This window comes from Cololabis saira, chromosome 18 (assembly GCF_033807715.1).
Source record: "Cololabis saira isolate AMF1-May2022 chromosome 18, fColSai1.1, whole genome shotgun sequence".
In the NCBI taxonomy this organism is placed as follows: Eukaryota; Metazoa; Chordata; class Actinopteri; order Beloniformes; family Belonidae; genus Cololabis; species Cololabis saira.
The window spans coordinates 38,460,541-38,480,973 of NC_084604.1; the positions used below are offsets into that span (position 1 = coordinate 38,460,541).

General features: G+C 42.7%; 1 protein-coding gene across 2 annotated transcripts; it reads left to right on the forward strand.

The window, feature by feature from the left end:
• The first annotated feature begins 5,542 nt into the window (after nucleotides 1-5,542).
• On the forward strand, nucleotides 5,543-19,954 carry klf11a (Kruppel like factor 11a). Of its 2 annotated transcripts, XM_061707162.1 has the most exons (4): nucleotides 5,543-5,647; nucleotides 10,801-11,043; nucleotides 16,009-16,798; nucleotides 18,974-19,954. In XM_061707162.1, exons 2-4 carry the CDS (start codon nucleotides 10,831-10,833, stop codon nucleotides 19,264-19,266), a joined length of 1,296 nt encoding a protein of 431 aa, XP_061563146.1. In that variant the 5' UTR covers nucleotides 5,543-5,647; nucleotides 10,801-10,830; the 3' UTR covers nucleotides 19,267-19,954. The 2 variants fall into 2 exon arrangements, with proteins under 2 accessions (XP_061563146.1, XP_061563148.1); XM_061707164.1 differs by lacking the exon at nucleotides 5,543-5,647 and having other exon boundaries at nucleotides 10,930-11,043; nucleotides 15,972-16,798.
• The last annotated feature ends 479 nt before the right edge of the window (nucleotides 19,955-20,433 follow it).

Here is a 20,433-nt window from a genome sequence, read left to right on the forward strand (position 1 = left end):
ATTAATGAACATTTTTCAAAATGTAAACGCACCAAAATTGTAGCCAAAAGGCTCATTAATTTGTATTGGCAGTCCAACCCCTGCCAGAAGGAACACAAGGCGTAGTGATAAAAGCAACAAGTTACAGTAAAAACAAATACATGTCATTGGTACAATACACACACACACACACACACACACACACACACACACACACACACACACACACACACACACACACACACACACACACACACACACACACACACACACACACACACACACTGTATCCAATCCACTACCAGTGAGTGTGTTTACATGGGAAGATTAATTCCTCTTTAATTCATAAAACAACTAATTCCGAATTAAAATGGCCATTCTTAATTAAATTTAATTCCGAAGTAAGTGGTTGGTTTATTCCGATTTTAAATCCGAATAGAATAATTCCGCGATCATGTATACCAGGGTTTGTCAACCAGTGGTCTGCGGCCCTCCGGTGGTCTGTGGCGGTATTGCAGGTGGTCCGTGAAATTGTAAATGGAAAACAATAATTTAAAAAATATATATTTATTTAGACTCAATTTATTTTCCTTTTACTGTTCATTTTTGTGAATAATTTACCCATCCAATTGATGTCAAATGAGTGAACTTTGTAATATTATAAGCCCTCTTGGCTTCCTATTGTTCATTTTTCATTGACTGTTTTTTGTTTTATAGCAAAAGGTGCAAATAAAAATATACACTGATGCAAATAAATAGCCTATATAGGCCCATACTTTTATTTAAAAGCAAAGTGCAAAATAAAACAAACATCCCCAAAAGCAGTTGGTCCCCAAGTTGCAGGAGACCGAGAGGCAGGAGTTCAACAAAAAAGGGTTTATTTTACAAAAACCAAAAAACAAAGCGCTGCTTAGCAGGATCAAAAACAGGGATAAAAAAAACTTAAGCAAAAACTTGGCAGGACAGCTGGGAGGGAATTCATGAAAATCGTTCACTTGGTGACAAGTTTTTGATATTTGGCATGGTGGTTATGGACATAAGGTTTTCAAAAACCACCGCAAACAAATTGGGACGGCCCCCTAGTGGCCGGTTTGCAGAAAATTCAAAATGAATCAATAAGCGAGGAGATAGAGGCAGCATTGTTGATGTTAAGTGAGTTTAAATATGCACAGCTGATGTTTTTTGTGTGTTATTTTAATGTGACTTAGTTCTGAGGTTATTGTTCATCTTAAGCCTGAATGAAGCCACTATTCTCACCCAGTGAGATTATTGACACTACTGTACAATAAACAGAAAATTGCATTCCTTGGGGGTGAAAATAGGGATCTAGATCCTCTATAATCTTTCTATGTGACTTAATTCTAGAGATATGGAGTTTTTTGGGCAAAAAAATGACCTTGAAAATTAAATTTGACCTTCAACATGACCTCGAAATAGGAAATTTATCTCAGAATTTAATTCCTAGCACCAAAAAAGTAGAGAAAGTGACAAAACACAACAATCTAGGACTAAGAGAAGCTGAGATATGACCTTTGGTCTTTTCGGCGGGAGCCATTGTGAATTTTCTGCAAACCGGCCACTAGGGGGGCGTCACAGTTTGTTTGCGGTGGTTTTTGAAAACCTTATGTCCATAACTAACACCAAGCCAAATATCAAAAACTTGTCACCAAGTGCACAATCTTTATGATTTTTTACATTTTCCCTCCCAGCTAATATGGAGGAAAGAAACAGGACGGAACCACAAGGAGCAAGGGAAGACCAGATATACACAAGGGGGTAATGAGACACAGGTGTGAACAATCAGGGCAGATGGAAGACAGGCGGGACAGAACAGAAACACAAACTGGGGGAAATGTCACACACTGACAGCTTCTTGGTTATAATGGTGGTCCCTGGGACAAAACCAGTTGAAAACCTCTGATGTTTACACTCATTCCTCTTTAAATGAATCCCGGTCTTTCTTTCTGCTCGTTCCCTCCCCGTCTGTCTCCATGATCTTATATTCCGCTGGGCTGGTTTTCCAAACAAAGTTTCAAGATGGCAGCAGCAGTAAACGCTGGTCAAGAGCAGAGACCATTTATTTAAGAAATAGCTTGGAGGACCTGGAAATAATTAAAAGAACAGATGGAAACAGGAAACATCAAAATTGTGAGCTTTTCAAAGTTGTAGCGGCTAAGTTAGTTTTATGATGGTTTATTATCTATGAGTGATGAGAGTTGATCAGAGCAACAGCTTGGGGGAAGAAACTGTCTCTGTGTCTGGATTTGAATTGTTGTTATACAATTGACGTATAAAGATGCTTAAATCAGATAAAAAAAAATTATTTTGATCATCCTGCAACAGAACTTATTTAATTGTTTTTTTTTTCCCGCTGACTTTGTTAAATCTGCTGTTTTTCTTTCTTCATTCATCTGTATCCCGTCGCTGCAGATGAATATTAATATAAATATTTCCTGTTTATATTCTATTTTATTTCATTGTGATTTATTTCAGCATTTTGAATTACCTTGTGTTGAATTGTGCTGTACAAATAAACTTGCCTTACACATCTTGAATCTTTGAATTGTTGTTATACAATTGAGGCATAAAGATGCTTAAATCAGAGCAAATTATTTTGATTTGATTTGAAGATTTTATTTCGAACATGCATGGTAAAAAAAAGAGTAAAACAAAGTAAAAAAACAGAATACACGGAGTAGGAATGAAGTAACCACTTATCCAGTCCTAACCCTGAATCTACATACAGTCTTACATAAGACGAGTTTCAATAAGCTTACTTATAAAACACACATACCTACTTTAATAACTGTTCTATACAGTGATACTAAATGTATGTATATATAAATGTAGCATAGTTGAATAGGTTGTAGGACATCGGTCACATAAATATAGTCAAAATCAAACAAATCAAGGCAAACAAAAGAAAACGAAACAAACGCCCAGCATTTAATCGTGATACTATGTATGTATGTGATAATAGATGTAATTACAATGCATAGTATTATATTATCATTACTTTACTATAATACTACAATATAATAGAGAACAATAGACAGCAATGGTATAACAATATACTTGAATAACTATACAGGACTGTCTCAGAAAATTAGAATATTGTGATAAAGTTCTTTATTTTCTGTAATGCAAAAATGTCATACATTCTGGATTAATTACAAATCAACTGAAATATTGCAAGCCTTTTATTATTTTAATATTGCTGATTATGGTTTACAGTTTAAGATTAAGATTCACAGAATATTCAAATCTTTTGAGATAGGATATTTGAGTTTTCTTAAACTGTAAACCATGATCAGCAATATTAAAATAATAAAAGGCTTGCAATATTTCAGTTGATTTGTAATGAATCCAGAATGTATGACATTTTTGTTTTTGTAATTGCATTACAGAAAATCACAATATTCTAATTATCTGAGACAGTCCTGTATAAATAGAGATATAGATATATAAATACTGTACATATAATACAACTCAATATATCTCTATACATACCTACATATAACATATCTATATCCATAATATACGTCGATATATCTACATATATTAATAAATGTACATATCTACATGTTTATTTGCATCTGTATTTTGAATAGAATGTTTCTTTGTATCTTTTTTAAATGGTGATATGTTTTGACTTTGTTTTAGCTCCAAGTGCAGGCTGTTCCACAGTTTCATCTGCAGGTCGACATGCAGAATCTCTTCAGTGTTCTTGAATAACTATATAAGAGTAGATAATGCTATATATACACTAGTTCATATATTTACCTCCAATTATATACATAAAAATTACTATAAATCTATTGACATATCTACATATAACTATAAATCAATATATATTAATAGAGATATAGATATATAAATACTGAACGTGTAATACAACTCAATGTATCCATATACAAACCTACATATAACGTAATTATATCCAGTACTGGGGATGAGGGGGGATGAGGGAGGATGGCATCCCCCCTGAAATAAAAACGGTCCAAATCATCCCCCCTGAAATAAAAACGGTCCAAATCATCCCCCCCTGAAATAAAAACGGTCCAAATCATCCCCCCTGAAATAAAAACGGTCCAAATCATCCCCCCTGAAATAAAAACGGTCCAAATCATCCCCCCCTGAAATAAAAACGGTCCAAATCATCCCCCCTGAAATAAAAACGGTCCAAATCATCCCCCCTGAAATAAAAACGGTCCAAATCATCCCCCCTGTAAAACTGCCATCCCTTCTTTCCATCCCTTATGTCATTTCATCAATGAATGTGGTTTTACTGCTATTTCAACATTAAGAGTCATCACCAGAAAAATAACTTATTTCACAATTTTCACCTGTTTCAAGTAAATTTTTACTTGAAATAAGTAGGAAAATCTGCCAGTGGGACAAGATTTATCTTCTCATTACAAGCAATAAAATCTTGTTCCACTGGCAGATTTTTCTACTTATTTCAAGTGAAAATCTACTTGAAACAGGTGAAAATTGTTGTTTTTTCCAGTGATGAGTCTTGTTTTAAGTGTAATGAGATTTTTTTTTAACTAAAATGAGACATTTTAACTAGAAATAAGACAAATATTCTTGTTAAGATTGTGAGTTTTTGCAGTGATCCATGTTACTTATCCTGTGAAGGACAGAGTCATATTGATAAGTTCAGAAAAGTGTTTTTTATTGTTGTGTTTTGATGTATTTGATGTAAGCCCAGTGGATATTTAAAGCTTACAGAAGGCTGCATTTAACTGCTGCTATGTCATTCCTGCAGTATTTCTGCAGCTGTTTTGGTCACTGCTATTATTTGTAATATATTATATTATTTGTAATCAGCACAAATTATCTGTCCCCATATGATAAAATCCACCATTCCCCCTGATTTTATTTTTTACACTCGAGTACTGTATATATCCATAATATACATCTTTATATCTATATGTTATTTGCATCTGTATTTTGAATAGAATGTTCATTTGTATCTTTTTTAAATGGTGATGTGTTTTGACTTTGTTTTATGCCCATGCTCATGACATGCAGAATCTCTTCAGTATTCTTGAATATAAGAGTAGATATGCTATATATACACTAGTTCATATATTTACCTCCAATTATATACATAAAAATTACTATAAATTAAATGACTATAAATCTCTCTCTCTATATATAAATTATGTTTATCTTATTCCTCCTGAATCAGAACTTATAGTTTTTTTTCCCACTGACTGTTTTTCTGTCTCCATTCAGTGCGCGCTCCCGCCGGCCCGTCTGCGCGCGCCGCCCGGGGTTCACCGGGTTTACTGTGACACCGCTGACTCCGCGGCCACGCCCCCTCCGGAGGCCACGCCCCCTCCGGCCGCGGACCAATGGCGTGCCGGCCACGTAGGGAGCCCAGGGCCGCGCCCGGGCCGCTGATTGGCCGGGGCCTGCTACACCCTCGCCGCTGATTGGCTGCGTGTTACCAGCCGCCCAGACGCGGCTCCGGCTTCACTTCACTGTTTTTCTTTTTTTTTTTTTTTTTTTCTTTTCTTGTTTTTTTATTTATTTTTTTTCTTCTTTCTCTCAGCTGAAGAAGAAGAACAAGTCGCTCCTGCTGGCAGGAACATCGGCACTTTGTGCTGCTGCTGCTGCGGACTCTGCGGACACTGCGCTCTGCCCCTGCCCGGTCCAGGTGAGTCCCCCGGCTCCGGAGACCCGGAGGTCGCGGGTTCGATCCCCGCGTCAGGCTGCTCAACCTGCCGCCTGCTGGTTTATCTGAGGTCACAATGAACCCGCTGCCCCCGCCGTGCGCATGCGCCCTAGAGAACAGTTGCATCCCCGCATCGCCGCAGAAGGAAAGTTTGCAGATGTTTTTGCAGAGTGGAAGCTTTTGTTTGTTGTGCAGATGTTTTTTTGCAGATGTTTTATTTTGTTCTGCTGCTGCTTTGCTTTAGTTTTTTTTGTGAACCGGTTTTTCCTTTGTTTGGACCTGGTACCGATACCAGGTATCGATCCCGCACGAATTTAAGCCTCTGCCTTAAATTTTAATTTTTATAACTTTTCGAAACAAAAGTTAAATGATTTGTTATTATTAAGATACAGCGGTAAGAATAGAATAGAAAAAAAATGTATTATTATATTTATTATATATATATATATATATATATATATATATATATATATATATATATATATATATATGCATTTTTGATATAAAATATATATTATATATTTTTAAATATATCACCCATATTTATTTTATCATATATATATATATATATATATATATATATATATATATAATAAAATAAATGTAATAATAAATTATTTTTTTTCTATTCTATTCTTACCGCTGTATCTTAATAATAATATATAATAATATATTAATTATTATTATATTATTATATATATTATTATTAATTAATATTAATTAATATTTTTTATTATTAACATTATTAATTAATTAATAATTATATATGTACATACATATATATATATATATATATATATATATATATATATATATATATATATATATATATATATATATGTATGTATAATAAAATAAATATAGGTGATATATTTAAAAATATATCATATATTTTCATATCAAAAATGCATATATATATATATATATATATATATATATATATATATATATATATATATATATATATATATATATGCTTTAGGTTTTTACCAACATGGTATTAACAATTAATATATATGCAGACAAAAAAAAAATAGAATAGAAAGCCTTTCTTATCATTAATGGTATAATGAGATTAGGCAGCAGCTCCATAAAAGTGCACACATGTAAAGACTATGTAAAAAAAATAAATAAATAAGAAACAGGAAACATAAATATCTATACACTATGTGAATGAATGAATGAGAGAATATTGCAGATGAATGAGTGAAAGAATGGGATGATGGTTTTCCTGCTTCAGAGCTGAAACAGCGTCTCAGGTCCTTTTATTATTATTATAATTTGCTGCCTCTTAAGTGAAGAAATCCTGTTTTTTAATGCAGTTGAACCACATTGATCACATTTATCTCTCTGGGGTGAAACGGGTCGCCTGCCCCTCCCTGGTGGCCCGGTTTGGATCCGTTTCCATCGGTGGCGACGGGGTGGACGGGGGCGGGGCTTTACGGCTCACGTGCACTTATTTATCTGCCTTAAAACCGGGGATGAAGATGCTGACTTTACTCCCCAGAACCAAAGCACGGTCCACCTGTCTTTATTAAAGCAGGAAATGCTTTAATTAAGCATTAATTAATGCTAAATTAATGTCCCGATCAGCATCCGATACTGATATCTGATCGGCTCATCAATATCTGAGCGGTTGCTGGTTCATCAGAGGAAAGAAAAGAATCAGCAACGACTTAATTAGTTGATATAATGAATGATTGATGGTGAAATAAATGTATTTATTTTGATCAATTAATGATGTCGTTAAGAAACAATCAGCTTTAGGATTTAATAACAAACCTAAACAGGCTCATCTTCATTTTTGTGTTTACTGTTTTTATATTTTTTATGTCCGGAAAGAAGCCCGTCTGTTTGGGAATAATACAAATATAAACATCTGCAGAGGTGCATGCTGGGAAGTCTTTTGTGATGTTTTAAAATGGTAAAAGAGACAAAGCAGAGCGTCGCGGCTCTTTTGAGTCTGGTTTTTTTGGTGTAAAATCAGTTGAATGTGAGAATCTGCTGCAGTTTTGAGCGGCCGGCCAATCAGAGACGAGGTCAGTCGGTTCAGAAACCCCCCCCTGCTGGCCCCGCCCCCGCCGAGGAAAACAAAGAGACGGCAGAAAAAACACACACACACACACGCACACACACGCACACACACACACACACACACACACACACACACACACACACACACACACACACACACACACACACACACACACACACACACACACACACACACACACACACACACACACACACACACACACACACACACAGGGCCGGGGTGTGATCAGCTCGGATCAATACATTCCTCGTGTGTCTGGCAGGAGAGTGATTGATTGATGGGGGTTGTCAGTGTGGGGGGGGTCATTATGGGGGGGTCAGTGTGGGGGGGTCAGTGTGGGGGGGTTAGGGTGGGGGTGTCCGAGGGTCCGGGGTCGGTGCTGCGTTTGTGGCAGATTTACTTTGTTTTGTTTGACTTCCTGTCTCTCTCTCTCTCCCTCTCTCTCTCCGAGCGAGCGAGTGCATGTTATTATGGGAGGGGCGTGGCCTGCCCCCCCCTGGGTCCGCCCCCCCCCCCCCCCCCCCCCTCATGTATTCAGGGTGCAGGGCCCCCCCCCCTCTCTCTCTCTCTCTCTCTCGTCTCCACCCTTCCTGCTGCCGCTCGCCCTGGAGCCCTTTGTCCTCCACATGTCTCCTCTGTCATCACCTCAGTCCTGGGGGGGGGTGACATCATCAGGGGGGGGGGGGGGGGGGGGGGGCATCATGGGGGGGGGTGACATCATCGTTCATCGATACGTGATCGATACAGATCCATAAACACAAACAGAAACCCTGGTCCTGGAGTTTCTATCCAGCTCTGGTTTGAAAAGATCTGGTTCTTTCACGCCGTCAGCTGCTGATTAGCTGACCATTAACGATAAAGGTGATTCCAGGTGATTCCAGGTTGTTGATTCCAGGTTATTTAGGTGATTGTAGGTGACTGCAGGTGATTGCAGGTGATTCCAGGTGATTCCAGGTGATTCCAGGTTATTCCAGGTTATGTAGGTTATTCCAGGTGATTCCAGGTGATTTCAGGTGATTCCAGGTTATTCCAGGTGATTGTAGCTGATTCCAGGTGATTCCAGGTTATTCCAGGTGACTGCAAGTGATTCCAGGTTATTCCAGGTGATTGTAGCTGATTCCAGGTGATTCCAGGTTATTCCAGGTGACTGCAAGTGATTCCAGGTGATTCCAGGTTATTCCAGGTGATTCCAGGTGATTGCAGGTGATTCCAGGTTATTCCAGGTGATTGTAGCTGATTCCAGGTGATTCCAGGTTATTCCAGGTGACTGCAAGTGATTCCAGGTGATTCCAGGTTATTCCAGGTTATTCCAGGTGATTGCAGGTGATTCCAGGTTATTCCAGGTGATTCCAGGTGATTGTAGGTGATTTGATGCAAGTGATTCCAGGTGATTCCAGGTGACTGCAAGTGATTCCAGGTGATTCCAGGTTATTCCAGGTTATTCCAGGTGATTGCAGGTGATTCCAGGTTATTCCAGGTGATTCCAGGTGATTGTAGGTGATTTAATGCAGGTGATTCCAGGTTATTCCAGGTGATTGTAGGTGACTCCAGGTGATTCCAGGTGATTTAATGCAGGTGATTCCAGGTGATTCCAGGTGATTGCAGGTGATTGTAGGTGATTCCAGGTTATTCCAGGTGATTCCAGGTGATTGTAGGTGATTGTAGGTGATTCCAGGTTATTCCAGGTGATTCCAGGTGATTGTAGGTGATTTAATGCAGGTGATTCCAGGTTATTCCAGGTTATTCCAGGTGATTCCAGGTGATTGTAGGTGATTTAATGCAGGTGATTCCAGGTTATTCCAGGTGATTGCAGGTGATTCCAGGTGATTGTAGGTGATTTAATGCAGGTGATTCCAGGTGATTCCAGGTTATTCCAGGTGATTCCAGGTGATTCCAGGTGATTCCAGGTTATTCCAGGTGATTCCAGGTGATTCCAGGTGATTGCAGGTGATTCCAGGTGATTCCAGGTTATTCCAGGTGATTCCAGGTGATTCCAGGTGATTGCAGGTTATTCCAGGTGATTCCAGGTGATTGTTGGTGACTGAAGGTGATTCCAGGTGATTCAAGGTGATTCCAGGTGATTCCAGGTGATTGTTGGTGACTGCAGGTGATTCCAGGTGATTCCAGGTGATTGTTGGTGATTGCAGGTGATTCCAGGTGGTTTAATGCAGGTGATTCCAGGTTATTCCAGGTGATTGTAGCTGATTCCAGGTTATTCCAGGTGATTCCAGGTGATTCCAGGTGATTCCAAGTGATTGACTGCAGGTGATTCCAGGTGATTCCAGGTTATTCCAGGTGATTCCAGGTTATTGTAACTGATTGCAGGTGATTCCAGGTTATTGAATGCAGGTTATTGCAGGTGATTCCAGGTGACTCCAGGTTATTCCAGGTGATTCCAGGTGATTCCAGGTAAATTCCAGGTGATTCCAGGTGATTCCAGGTTATTGTAACTGATTGCAGGTGATTCCAGGTAATTGAATGCAGGTGATTCCAGGTGATTCCAGGTAAATTCCAGGTGATTCCAGGTGATTCCAGGTGATTCCAGCGGTGACCTGGACTGAGTCCCTGACCCGGATCAGGATGAGCATGAACGCCCATTAACCTCCAACGGGACGTATTTGTGATATTCATAGCAGTGGAAACAGAAATCCTGGTTCCAAACTCAGACCTGGCCCAGAACCAGAACCGGAACCGGAACCGGAGCCGGAACCGGCACCGGAACCAGAACCAGAACCAGAACCAGATCCAGAACCAGAACCAAAACCAAAACCAAAACCAAAACCAGTACCAGAACCCGAACCCGAACCCGAACCAGAACCAGAACCAGAACACGAACCAGAACCAGAACCAGAACCAGATCCAGAACCAGAACCAAAACCAAAACCAAAACCAAAACCAAAACCAAAACCAAAACCAGATCCAGAACCAGAACCAGAACCAGAACCAGAACAAGAACAAGAACCAGAACACGAACCAGAACCAGAACCAGAACCAGTGTTGTTGTTGGAGCTGCGTTGGTTTTAAGGTTTTAAGGTTGGAAGTGTCTCCGTGTAACGTTCCTCCTGCTCGCCTCCTGCAGGTCGACCTGTGAACTCCGGCGGCTGCAGCCATGGAGCAGAACCGGGAGCAGAACCGGGGGCAGAACCGGGGCATCGAGACCCACGACCTGGAGGCCGCCGAGGCGCTAGTTAGCATGAGCTTCTGGTGCCAGGGCCTGCACAAGCCCCGCCCCCTGACTCCCACCTCCGACTCCTGCGACTCCATCCCGCCACACCCCGAGGGCGGGGACGCGGCCAAAGACATGATCGCCCTGTCCTCGCTGGTAAGAACCGTCTGATTATTATTCTCTACTGCCCTTACTTTATAACAACTTGTGCTTTTTTATTATTGTACCTCTTTCTTATCATTTTATTTCATTTTAATAATAATAATAATAATAATAATAATAATAATAATAATAATAATAATAATAATAATAATAATAATAATACATTTTACTTATAGGGCGCCTTTCATGGCACTCAAGGTCGCCGTTCCACATCAAATAAAATCAATAAAATAATTAAGACAGACTCAGAGAATATAAACAGGCTGCACAGAACCCGTAGCAGAGCAAACACAAACAGGAGGAACATCAGGTCTCATAAGCCCGTCTGAAGATGTGGGTTTTGAGGAGGGACTTGAAACGGGAGGAGGAGTCAGTGTTCCGGAGGTCAGGGGGGAGGGTGTTCCAGAGATGGGGGGCAGAGTGGCTGAAAGCATTAAAATTCCTTATTTGCCCTCTAGTGGACATATAAATTACTGCATTAAAATGCATTTATTTGCCCTCTAGTGGACACATAAGTTACTGCATTAAAATTACTTAGGCCCCGTTTACACGGGGCAAAAACGGAGGCGTTTTCATGCGTTTTGGCCGTTCGTTTACACGAAAACGGAGGTCAAAGTGGAGATTTTCAAAAACTCCGTTTTCACGTTTGCGTCTAAACAGAGAAAACGGAAGAAAACTGAGATTTACGTCACATTATGCGACAGAAACGTCACCAGCAGCGTCATGAGTGCGACCTGTGTTTACAATTTGTTTGGCCACCGTCAATATTTTCTTTTATTTTACCTGTTTTAAATTCTCTCAGACTCTCGTTCCGTCTTGGAAGTAAAGCCTGAATTATGGTCCCGCGTTAAATCGACGCAGACCCTACGCCGTAGGCTCTGCGTTGGTGTAACGCGGAACCATAAATCAGCCTTAACTGGAAGTTACACGTGTCATTTGTTGATGTTTTTTCCAGGATTCTGATTGGCTAGCATGACGTTAACAGCGTTTTCATGCGGGTCCGTGTAAACGAGGATATTTTTGAAAACGTAGGAGGGAAAATATCTGTTTTTGTAAATACCCAGCTACGTGTAAACGTGGCCTTACTTGCACTCTAGTGGACACATAAGTTACTGCATTTAAATGCATTTATTTTCCCTCTAGTGGACACGTAAATTACCGTTTTTAGATGCATTTATTTTCCCTCTAGTGGACACATAAGTTACTGCATTTAAATGCATTTACTTGCCCTCTAGTGGACACATAAGTTACTGCATTGAGATGCATTTATTTTCCCTCTAGTGGACACATAAGTTACTGCATTTAAATGCATTTATTTGCCCTCTAGTGGACACGTAAATTACTTCATTACAATTACTTATTTGCCCTCTAGTGGACACATAAGATACTGCATTTAAATGCTGGCACACAAAGATGGAATAAAGTAAACTCTTTATTCCATCCATGGGGTCTAGAGCTCTCAGTGGACAGACGGACTGGGGGGACGGTGAGGGTGATGGAAGAAGCAGACCTGAGAGACCGGGTGGGGACATTTATGTGAAGGAAGTCAGAGAGGTACGGGGGAGCGAGGTTGTGGATGGCCTTAAATGTCTGGAGGAGGATTTTGAAGTTGATCCGGTGTTTGATGGGAAGCCAGTGGAGTTGGTGTAGAAAGGGAGTGATGTGACTGGTGGAAGGTGTCCTGGTGATGATGCGGGCTGCAGCGTTCTGGACCAGTTGGAGTTTATGGAGGAGTTTGTGCGGGAGACCAAAAAGAAGGGAGTTGCAGTAATCCAGGCGGGAGGTGACAAAGGAGTGTACCAGGATTGCGGCGGTGTTGGGAGTGAGTGAAGGGCGGAGGCGGTTGATGTTACGGAGATGGAAGTAGGCGGACTGGATGGTGTTGTTGATATGGGTGTGGAATGATAGGGTGCTGTCAAGGACGACACCCAGACTCTTGACCTGAGGGGAGGGGGAGACCGAGGAGTTGTCAATGATAAGGGTGAAACTGGGATGTTTAGTGAGGGTGGACCTAGAGCCAATGAGGACTACCTTGGTTTTATCACTGTTTAATTTGAGGAAATTGGAGGAAAACCACGATTTGATTTCCTGCAAACAGGCACAGAGGGAGGAGGGTGGGAAGGTGGAAGTGGGTTTGGAGGAAACGTAAAGCTGGGTGTCGTCCGCGTAGCAGTGGAAGTGGATGTTGAATTTACGGAAGATTTGACCAAGTTGGAGGAGATAAATGGTAAAGAGGATAAGGCCAAGGACAGAGCCCTGGGGGACACCGGAAGACAGGGGGGATGGATGGGAAGTGAAGGATTTCAACTGGATGAACTGTGAACTGTGAATTTTATTTGTTATTTACTGTTTAATTGTGTCTTGCCGCTATGAATGTTGATGTAAAGCACTTTGAATTACCTTGTGTTGAATTGTGCTATAGAGGGTCTGCATTGACGTCACTTTCCCACTGGACCAGCCCCCTTACTCGCACTGAGTGGTAAAAACATCAGCAAAAACAGCTGCAACTAGTGGAGAAGACTGAATAACAGCTGATTATGGGCTTAAATTAAAGGCAGTTGGACTTGACAGTGACCCGTACAGTTACCCCAAGAACCAGTGGTCCATGGTAGGGCTGGGCGATATGGCAAAAAAAGTGATCACGATTTTTTTTCCCATATTGAATGATCTCGATTTTTAATCACGATTTTTTTTAAATCAGAAGATCCCCCCTCCCTTCTGGAATAAAATAGAAAGAAACCAGAGATTAGTTGTTTTTTTATTAACAAATAAAGCAAATAGCATGTTTTAACAAGAATCCAGAATGCTACCAGTGGTTCCACCGAAATAACTAGGGATGCACCAAAATGAAAATTTGAGGCCGAAACTGAAGCGGAATAAAATTTAAAGACTTGGCTGAATACTGAGTACTGAATAGCCTACGGAATGCGGTTGTTCACAGTTTTTCATTTATTTTGCCATTTTTTTCACAATTGCATAGATAAAATTGCAATGACATTATTAAAAACAAAAACAGTAAACTAATGAGTTGAGCCACTGTCAAGCAGCTGGCGATGCGGTTGCTTAAATTGACCAACAGGTGGCTCTCTAACATCACCGATTGTTTACTGTGCGTGACTCTGACGCTGGTTGGTAATTAAGGAGTTAAAACTCACTCGCCACTTACAGGACTCAGTAGCCAGCAGAAACGGCAGTTTTATTACATTTATTAACTGTAGTACCGCTATTATGAGAGGTTATTTCTCACAGTATTAGCCTATAGGGACTTAAGGCTGATTTATGGTCCCGCGTTACACCAACGCAGAGCCTACGCCGTCATCTGGTGAGCTCTGCTTGTTGCCTCCGCGTTCCGACACATTCACTCCGCTGAGCGCGCACACACACACACACACACACACACACACACACACACACACACACACACACACACACACACACACACACACACACACACACACACACACACACACACACACGCACGCACGCACACACACACCCATGTCGGGGCCGCGGAGTTTCTGAAGTCGGCGGTGATGAGTAATTTGTGGTACAAGCAGAGCGAATCACAACTTTAATGAGTGCGGTTCGAATACACAATACATCCATCACAAAGGGCACTTTTGTGAATCCATCACACCCTCCTCCTGTACGCTCGGAAGAAGTTGTCCGGCGAAATAAAAAAATAAATAACCGCTAACTGTGAGTCCCGGTCGGCTCGAAGCTAAGCTAACGCTAGCCTGCGGTTGTTGTCTTGTAGTTTTATTCTCTCTGGTCACGCTTGCTCCCACCAGTGCAGGGGAGGCAGATGTGACTACTTTACTGCCTATGGTCATGCAACTTGCCGCGGCATGTCATGCATGATGAATTAATGCAGACAGCGCGGTGCCAGGAAAGCGGGTTGTGATTGGTTGTCGTGCACTTTGCTGCAGCATGTTTTGCACGTGATCGAGAAAGTAGACCCACAGCTGATCACCGTGATCGAACTTAATTTGATCACGATCACAAATCGAGATCGTATAATCGCCCAGCCCTAGTCCATGGACATTAATATTTGGTACAGTTACCAAGAACCAGTGGTCCATGGACATTAATATTTGGTACAGTTACCAAGAACCAGTGGTCCATGGACATTAATATTTGGTACAGTTACCAAGAACCAGTGGTCCATGGACATTAATATTTGGTACAGTTACCAAGCACCAGTGGTCCATGGACATTAATATTTGGTACAGTTACCAAGAACCAGTGGTCCATGGACATTAATATTTGGTACAGTTACCAAGAACCAGTGGTCCATGGACATTAATATTTGGTACAGTTACCAAGAACCAGTGGTCAATGGACATTAATATTTGGCCACCAATCCAGTTTCCTGATATTTATATGTACTTAATTTCTACGCCGGGGAAATACACGAAGCAAAGCTTGAAGGCTTACAAAAGTCTTGACGCTTGGTCCGACTTCAAGGCAGGATTTGTTGGTGAAATTAAAGTGATGGGGACACCGAACTTTATGATTTGACCGTTTAACGTTAGCTACCCAAAAATCCAACATTACCTGATACAAAATGGGAACCACAAATCCACGTTTCGGTGCCTGGAATCCAGTTGTTTCTGTGAATTGCAGCGACCCATTTGTCTCTCTTAAGCTTATTTTTCGGCAGTCTGTAAAACGATAACTCCAATTTCTTGCAAAATCTATGAATTCAGTCGATCGCACAACAGCTCTTTCCCATTTTAGATGTTTTCCAGTTGCTCAAACTGAAAGTTTACGCTGACACTCAGTCTTTCTGCCACTCAGTCTTTCTGAAACTCAGTGAACGAATCCCGCTGAGAAGTCGCATCTGTGACGTCATGCGCATTCCCTCTATACAAATAAAATTGCCTTGCCTATTGATTGATCGTATCGGCACTGTATCCTAGCAACCAGGTTCCTGACGGCGGTGTTTCCTCGTTTCAGTGTATGACTCCGCCTCACAGCCCGAGCTTCGCCGAGGCCTCGGCCACGACGGCCCTGGCCCCGTCCTCCGCCCTGAGCCCCCCCCCCAGGCAGGTCCTGCTCCGCCCCGGCCCCCCCCAGACCTCAGAGACCTCAGCGCCGCCGGCGCCTCACGCCGCTCCGCCCGGCAAAGCCATGGCCACCAGCGTCATCCGGCACACGGCCGACCGCCTCGGCCCGCCGGCTCCAGCCCCGGCCCCCTCGGCGCCCCCCCCGCCCTCGGCCCGGCTGACGGAGACCTCGGCGCCACCTCGGCCAGAGACCACGGTGACGCCGGCCGCCCCCCCGCCCCCACGCTCTTCCGTATCTCCACCTCTTCCGCCCGCCGTGGCCGCCCCGCCCGTCCTCTGCCAGGTCTTCCCGGTGAGCAGCAGGACCGGGATGATCTCGGCCTTCGTCCAGGGCCCGGTGCAGGTGCAGGCCCAGGGGGGGCCCAAGCCCATCCTGCCCCAGTCCCCCGGCCCCGGCTTCGGCCCGCCCCTGCTGGTGGGGCCGGCGGTGCCGCAGGGCACCGTCATGTTCGTGGTGCCGCAGCCGTCGGCCCAGGCCCCGCAGGCCGCCGTGGTCACCCTGGGCAACACCAAGCTGCTGCCGCTGGCGCCGGCGCCCGTCTTCCTGCCGTCCGGCCTGAGCGGCGGCGCCTCGCAGGCCGACTTCTCCCGCAGGAGGAACTACGTCTGCACCTTCCCCGGCTGCAAGAAGACCTACTTCAAGAGCTCCCACCTGAAGGCTCACCTGCGCACGCACACAGGTACGACGCTCCGCCCGTCTGCAGGCGTAGATCAGGGGCGGCTGGGCAGCAGGGGGCGCTAGGGCGCTAGGACGCTAGGGCGCTAGGGCGCTAGGACGCTAGGGCGCTAGGGCGGTAGGACGCTAGGGCGCTAGGGCGCCGCCCCCATCACATCAAGAGAGTTAAAATAAAAAACATGATGTAACATGCAAATAATTATTAACCCTTGTACTGTCTTTGGGTCAAGGGAGGGTGAAGGGAGAAAAGAAGGAAGGAAGGAAGGAAGGAAGGAAGGAAGGAAGGAAGGAAGGAAGGAAGGAAGGAGAAGGAAGGAAGGAAGGAAGGAAAGGAAGGAAGGAAGAGAAGGAAGGAAGTAGGAAAGGGAGGAAGGAAGCGAGAAAGGAAGGAAAGAAGGAAGGAAAAGCAAAGAAGGTAATAAAGGAACGAATGACGAAAGGGAGGTAGGAAGAAAAAGGAGTAAAGGAGGTTAAAAAAGGAAGAAAAGAGGAAAGGAAAGAAGGAAGGAAGTAGGAAAGGGAGGAAGGAAGCGAGAAAGGAAGGAAAGAAGGAAGGAAAAGCAAAGAAGGTAATAAAGGAACGAATGACGAAAGGGAGGTAGGAAGAAAAAGGAGTAAAGGAGGTTAAAAAAGGAAGAAAAGAGGAAAGGAAGAAGGAAGGAGAGAGCAGGAGGAAAGAAGGAAAGGAGAATTGGGTCATTTTGACCCAAAGACAGAACAAGGGTTAAATGAAGGTGTAAAGGCTGAATTATGGTTCTGCGTCAAATCGACGCTGTACCTACCCCGTAGGTTGCGCCGTGTCGCACACGCCACGGCGTCACTGACGCCGTCACTGACGCCGTGGCTGACACGGTGGCTGACCTGCACCTCCCAAAAATTGTAACTATGCGTCGAGGCGACGCAGACCAAACGCAGACCGAGAGGGCTGTGATTGGTTCGCTTGGTAGCAACGCATTTCCGGTTTCCGGTTTGAAGCAGTCGTGAACTTTCAGCGCTCTTTTATTCGTGCGTGTGTGATTTTTTTGTTTTGTTTTTTTGCACAATAGTTGTCCAAAGTTTCAAGATGGCAGCACGCAGTAAACGCTGGTCAAGAGCAGAGACCATTTATTTAATAAATAGAAATCATTAAGAGAACAGATGGAAACAGGAAACATAAATATTGTGAGCTTTTCAAAGTTGTAGCGTCTAAGTTAGTTTTTCTTCCGGTAGTTTAACTTCCGGTCCCCCCCCTATCCAATCAGAACCTTCCCAACCCCCAGACCTGGAGAGGAATTGGAGAAACCCCATCAAACGTGTTTCCATGGAAACCTCAATTCAGAATTACTATTTCCATGTAAACTCGAATGAAAATAGTTTAATTCAGAATTATTTCATTCTGAATAATTAATTCTGAATTAAAAAACATCATGTAACTGCGGCCATTTCAACTTTAATCATGAAATGTTGACTTTTTTCTCGACATTTCGACTTTTTTTCTCAACATTTCGACTTTTTTCTTGACATTTCGACTTTTTTCTCGACATTTCGACTTTTTTTCTCGACATTTCGACTTTTTTTCCTCGACATTTCGACTTTTTTCTTGACATTTCGACTTTTTTCTCGACATTTCGACTTTTTTTATTTCGACATTTCAACTTTTTTCTCAACATTTCGACTTTTTTTCTCAACATTTCGACTTTTTTCTTGACATTTCGACTTTTTTCTCGACATTTCGACTTTTTTTCTCAACATTTTAACTTTTTTCTCGACATTTCGACTTTTTTCTCAACATTTCGACTTTTTTTCTCAACATTTCGACTTTTTTCTCAACATTTCGACTTTTTTCTTGACATTTCGACATTTCGACTTTTTTTCTCAACATTTCGAATTTTTTCTTCTTTTTCTTGTTTTTCTTCCGGTAGTTTAACTTCCGGTCCCCCCCCTATCCAATCAGAACCTTCCCAACCCCCAGACCTGGAGAGGAGTTGGAGAAAGACCATCAAACGTTTTTTTAATTAATTCTGAATTAAAAAACATCATGTAACCGTGGCCATTATTCTCAACATTTCGACTTTCTTCTCGACATTTCGACTCTTTTGTCGAAGTGCACAATGAAAAAAAATATTCCCCCTGATACTGTTCCGTAGATGTCTGATTTTTTTTAGTTTCCGATGTTCTAACGAATGTTCTTCCTCTGCAGGGGAGAAGCCGTTCAGCTGCCACTGGGAGGGCTGCGACAAGAAGTTTGCCCGGTCCGACGAGCTCTCCCGGCACCGCCGGACGCACACGGGCGAGAAGAAGTTCGTGTGCAACGTGTGCGAGCGGCGCTTCATGCGCAGCGACCACCTGACCAAACACGCGCGGCGGCACATGACCACCAAGCGGGCGTCGTCGTCGTGGCCGGCCGACGCCCGCGACCTCAGCAAGGGGGCGCCGCCCAAGGGGCCGGGCCGAGCCCTCCCCGTCGGCCTGCTGGTCCCGGCCGCCAACTGACCCCCGCCGTGGCGCCGGCCGGCGGGGGGCCAACTCAGGAGTCCAGGAGGCGCTGGAGGCCCGGACACATTCACAAGACCTCAGAACCGGGTCCCCAGGAAACCCGGAGACCCCGGAGAACTCAGATCCAGAGACGGCCGTCCCATCCAGAACGTTAAGATCCGGGCGGCGCCGCGACCCGGACAGGGAGAGGGCGGCGAGCTTCCTGCCCTGCTCAGGACATTCAGGCAACGTTTACACGTAGCTGGTATTTACAAAAACGGATGTTTCCCCCTCTGCGTTTTGAAAAATACCGTCATTTACACGAACCCGCATAAATATCTGTTAAGGTGCTATGAGCATCCAGACCTACAGGGGGCAGTGTAACGAGAAGATAAAGTCATGCTAGCCCAGGGGTCGGCAACCCGCGGCTCTAGAGCCGCCATAGTGGCTCCTGGAGCCTTTTCAAAAATGTTTGACCTTTTTTTTCCTAGACATTTCGACTTTTTTTCTCGACATTTCAACTTTTTTTCTCAACATTTTGACTTTTTTTCTCGGCATTTTCACTTTTTTCTCGACATTTTCACTTTTTTCTCGACATTTTCACTTTTTTCTCAACATTTCGACTTTTTTCTCAATATTTTGACTTTTTTCTTGACATTTCTTTTTTCTTGACATTTCGACTTTTTTCTCAACATTTTGACTTTTTTCTCGACATTTCAACTCTTTTCTCAACATTTCGACTTTTTTCTCAACATTTCGACTTTTTCTCAACATTTTGACTTTTTTTCTCTCGACATTTTGACTTTTTTCTCAATATTTTGACTTTTTTCTCAATATTTCAACTTTTTTCTCAATATTTTGACTTTTTTCTCAACATCTTGACTTTTTTTCTCTCGACATTTTGACTTTTTTCTCAATATTTTGACTTTTTTCTCAACATCTTGACTTTTTTTCTCTCGACATTTTGACTTTTTTCTCAACATTTCGACTTTTTTCTCGACATTTCGACTTTTTTCTCAACATTTCAACTTTTGCCATTTGCCTTCTAAGGCTGATCTAAGGCTGATACAAGACTTTTCATTTTTTGCGGCTCCAGACATAATTGTTTTGTGTGTTTTTGGTCCAATATGGATCTAAAACATTTTGGGTTGCCGACTCCTGTGCTAGCCAATCAGAATCCTGGAA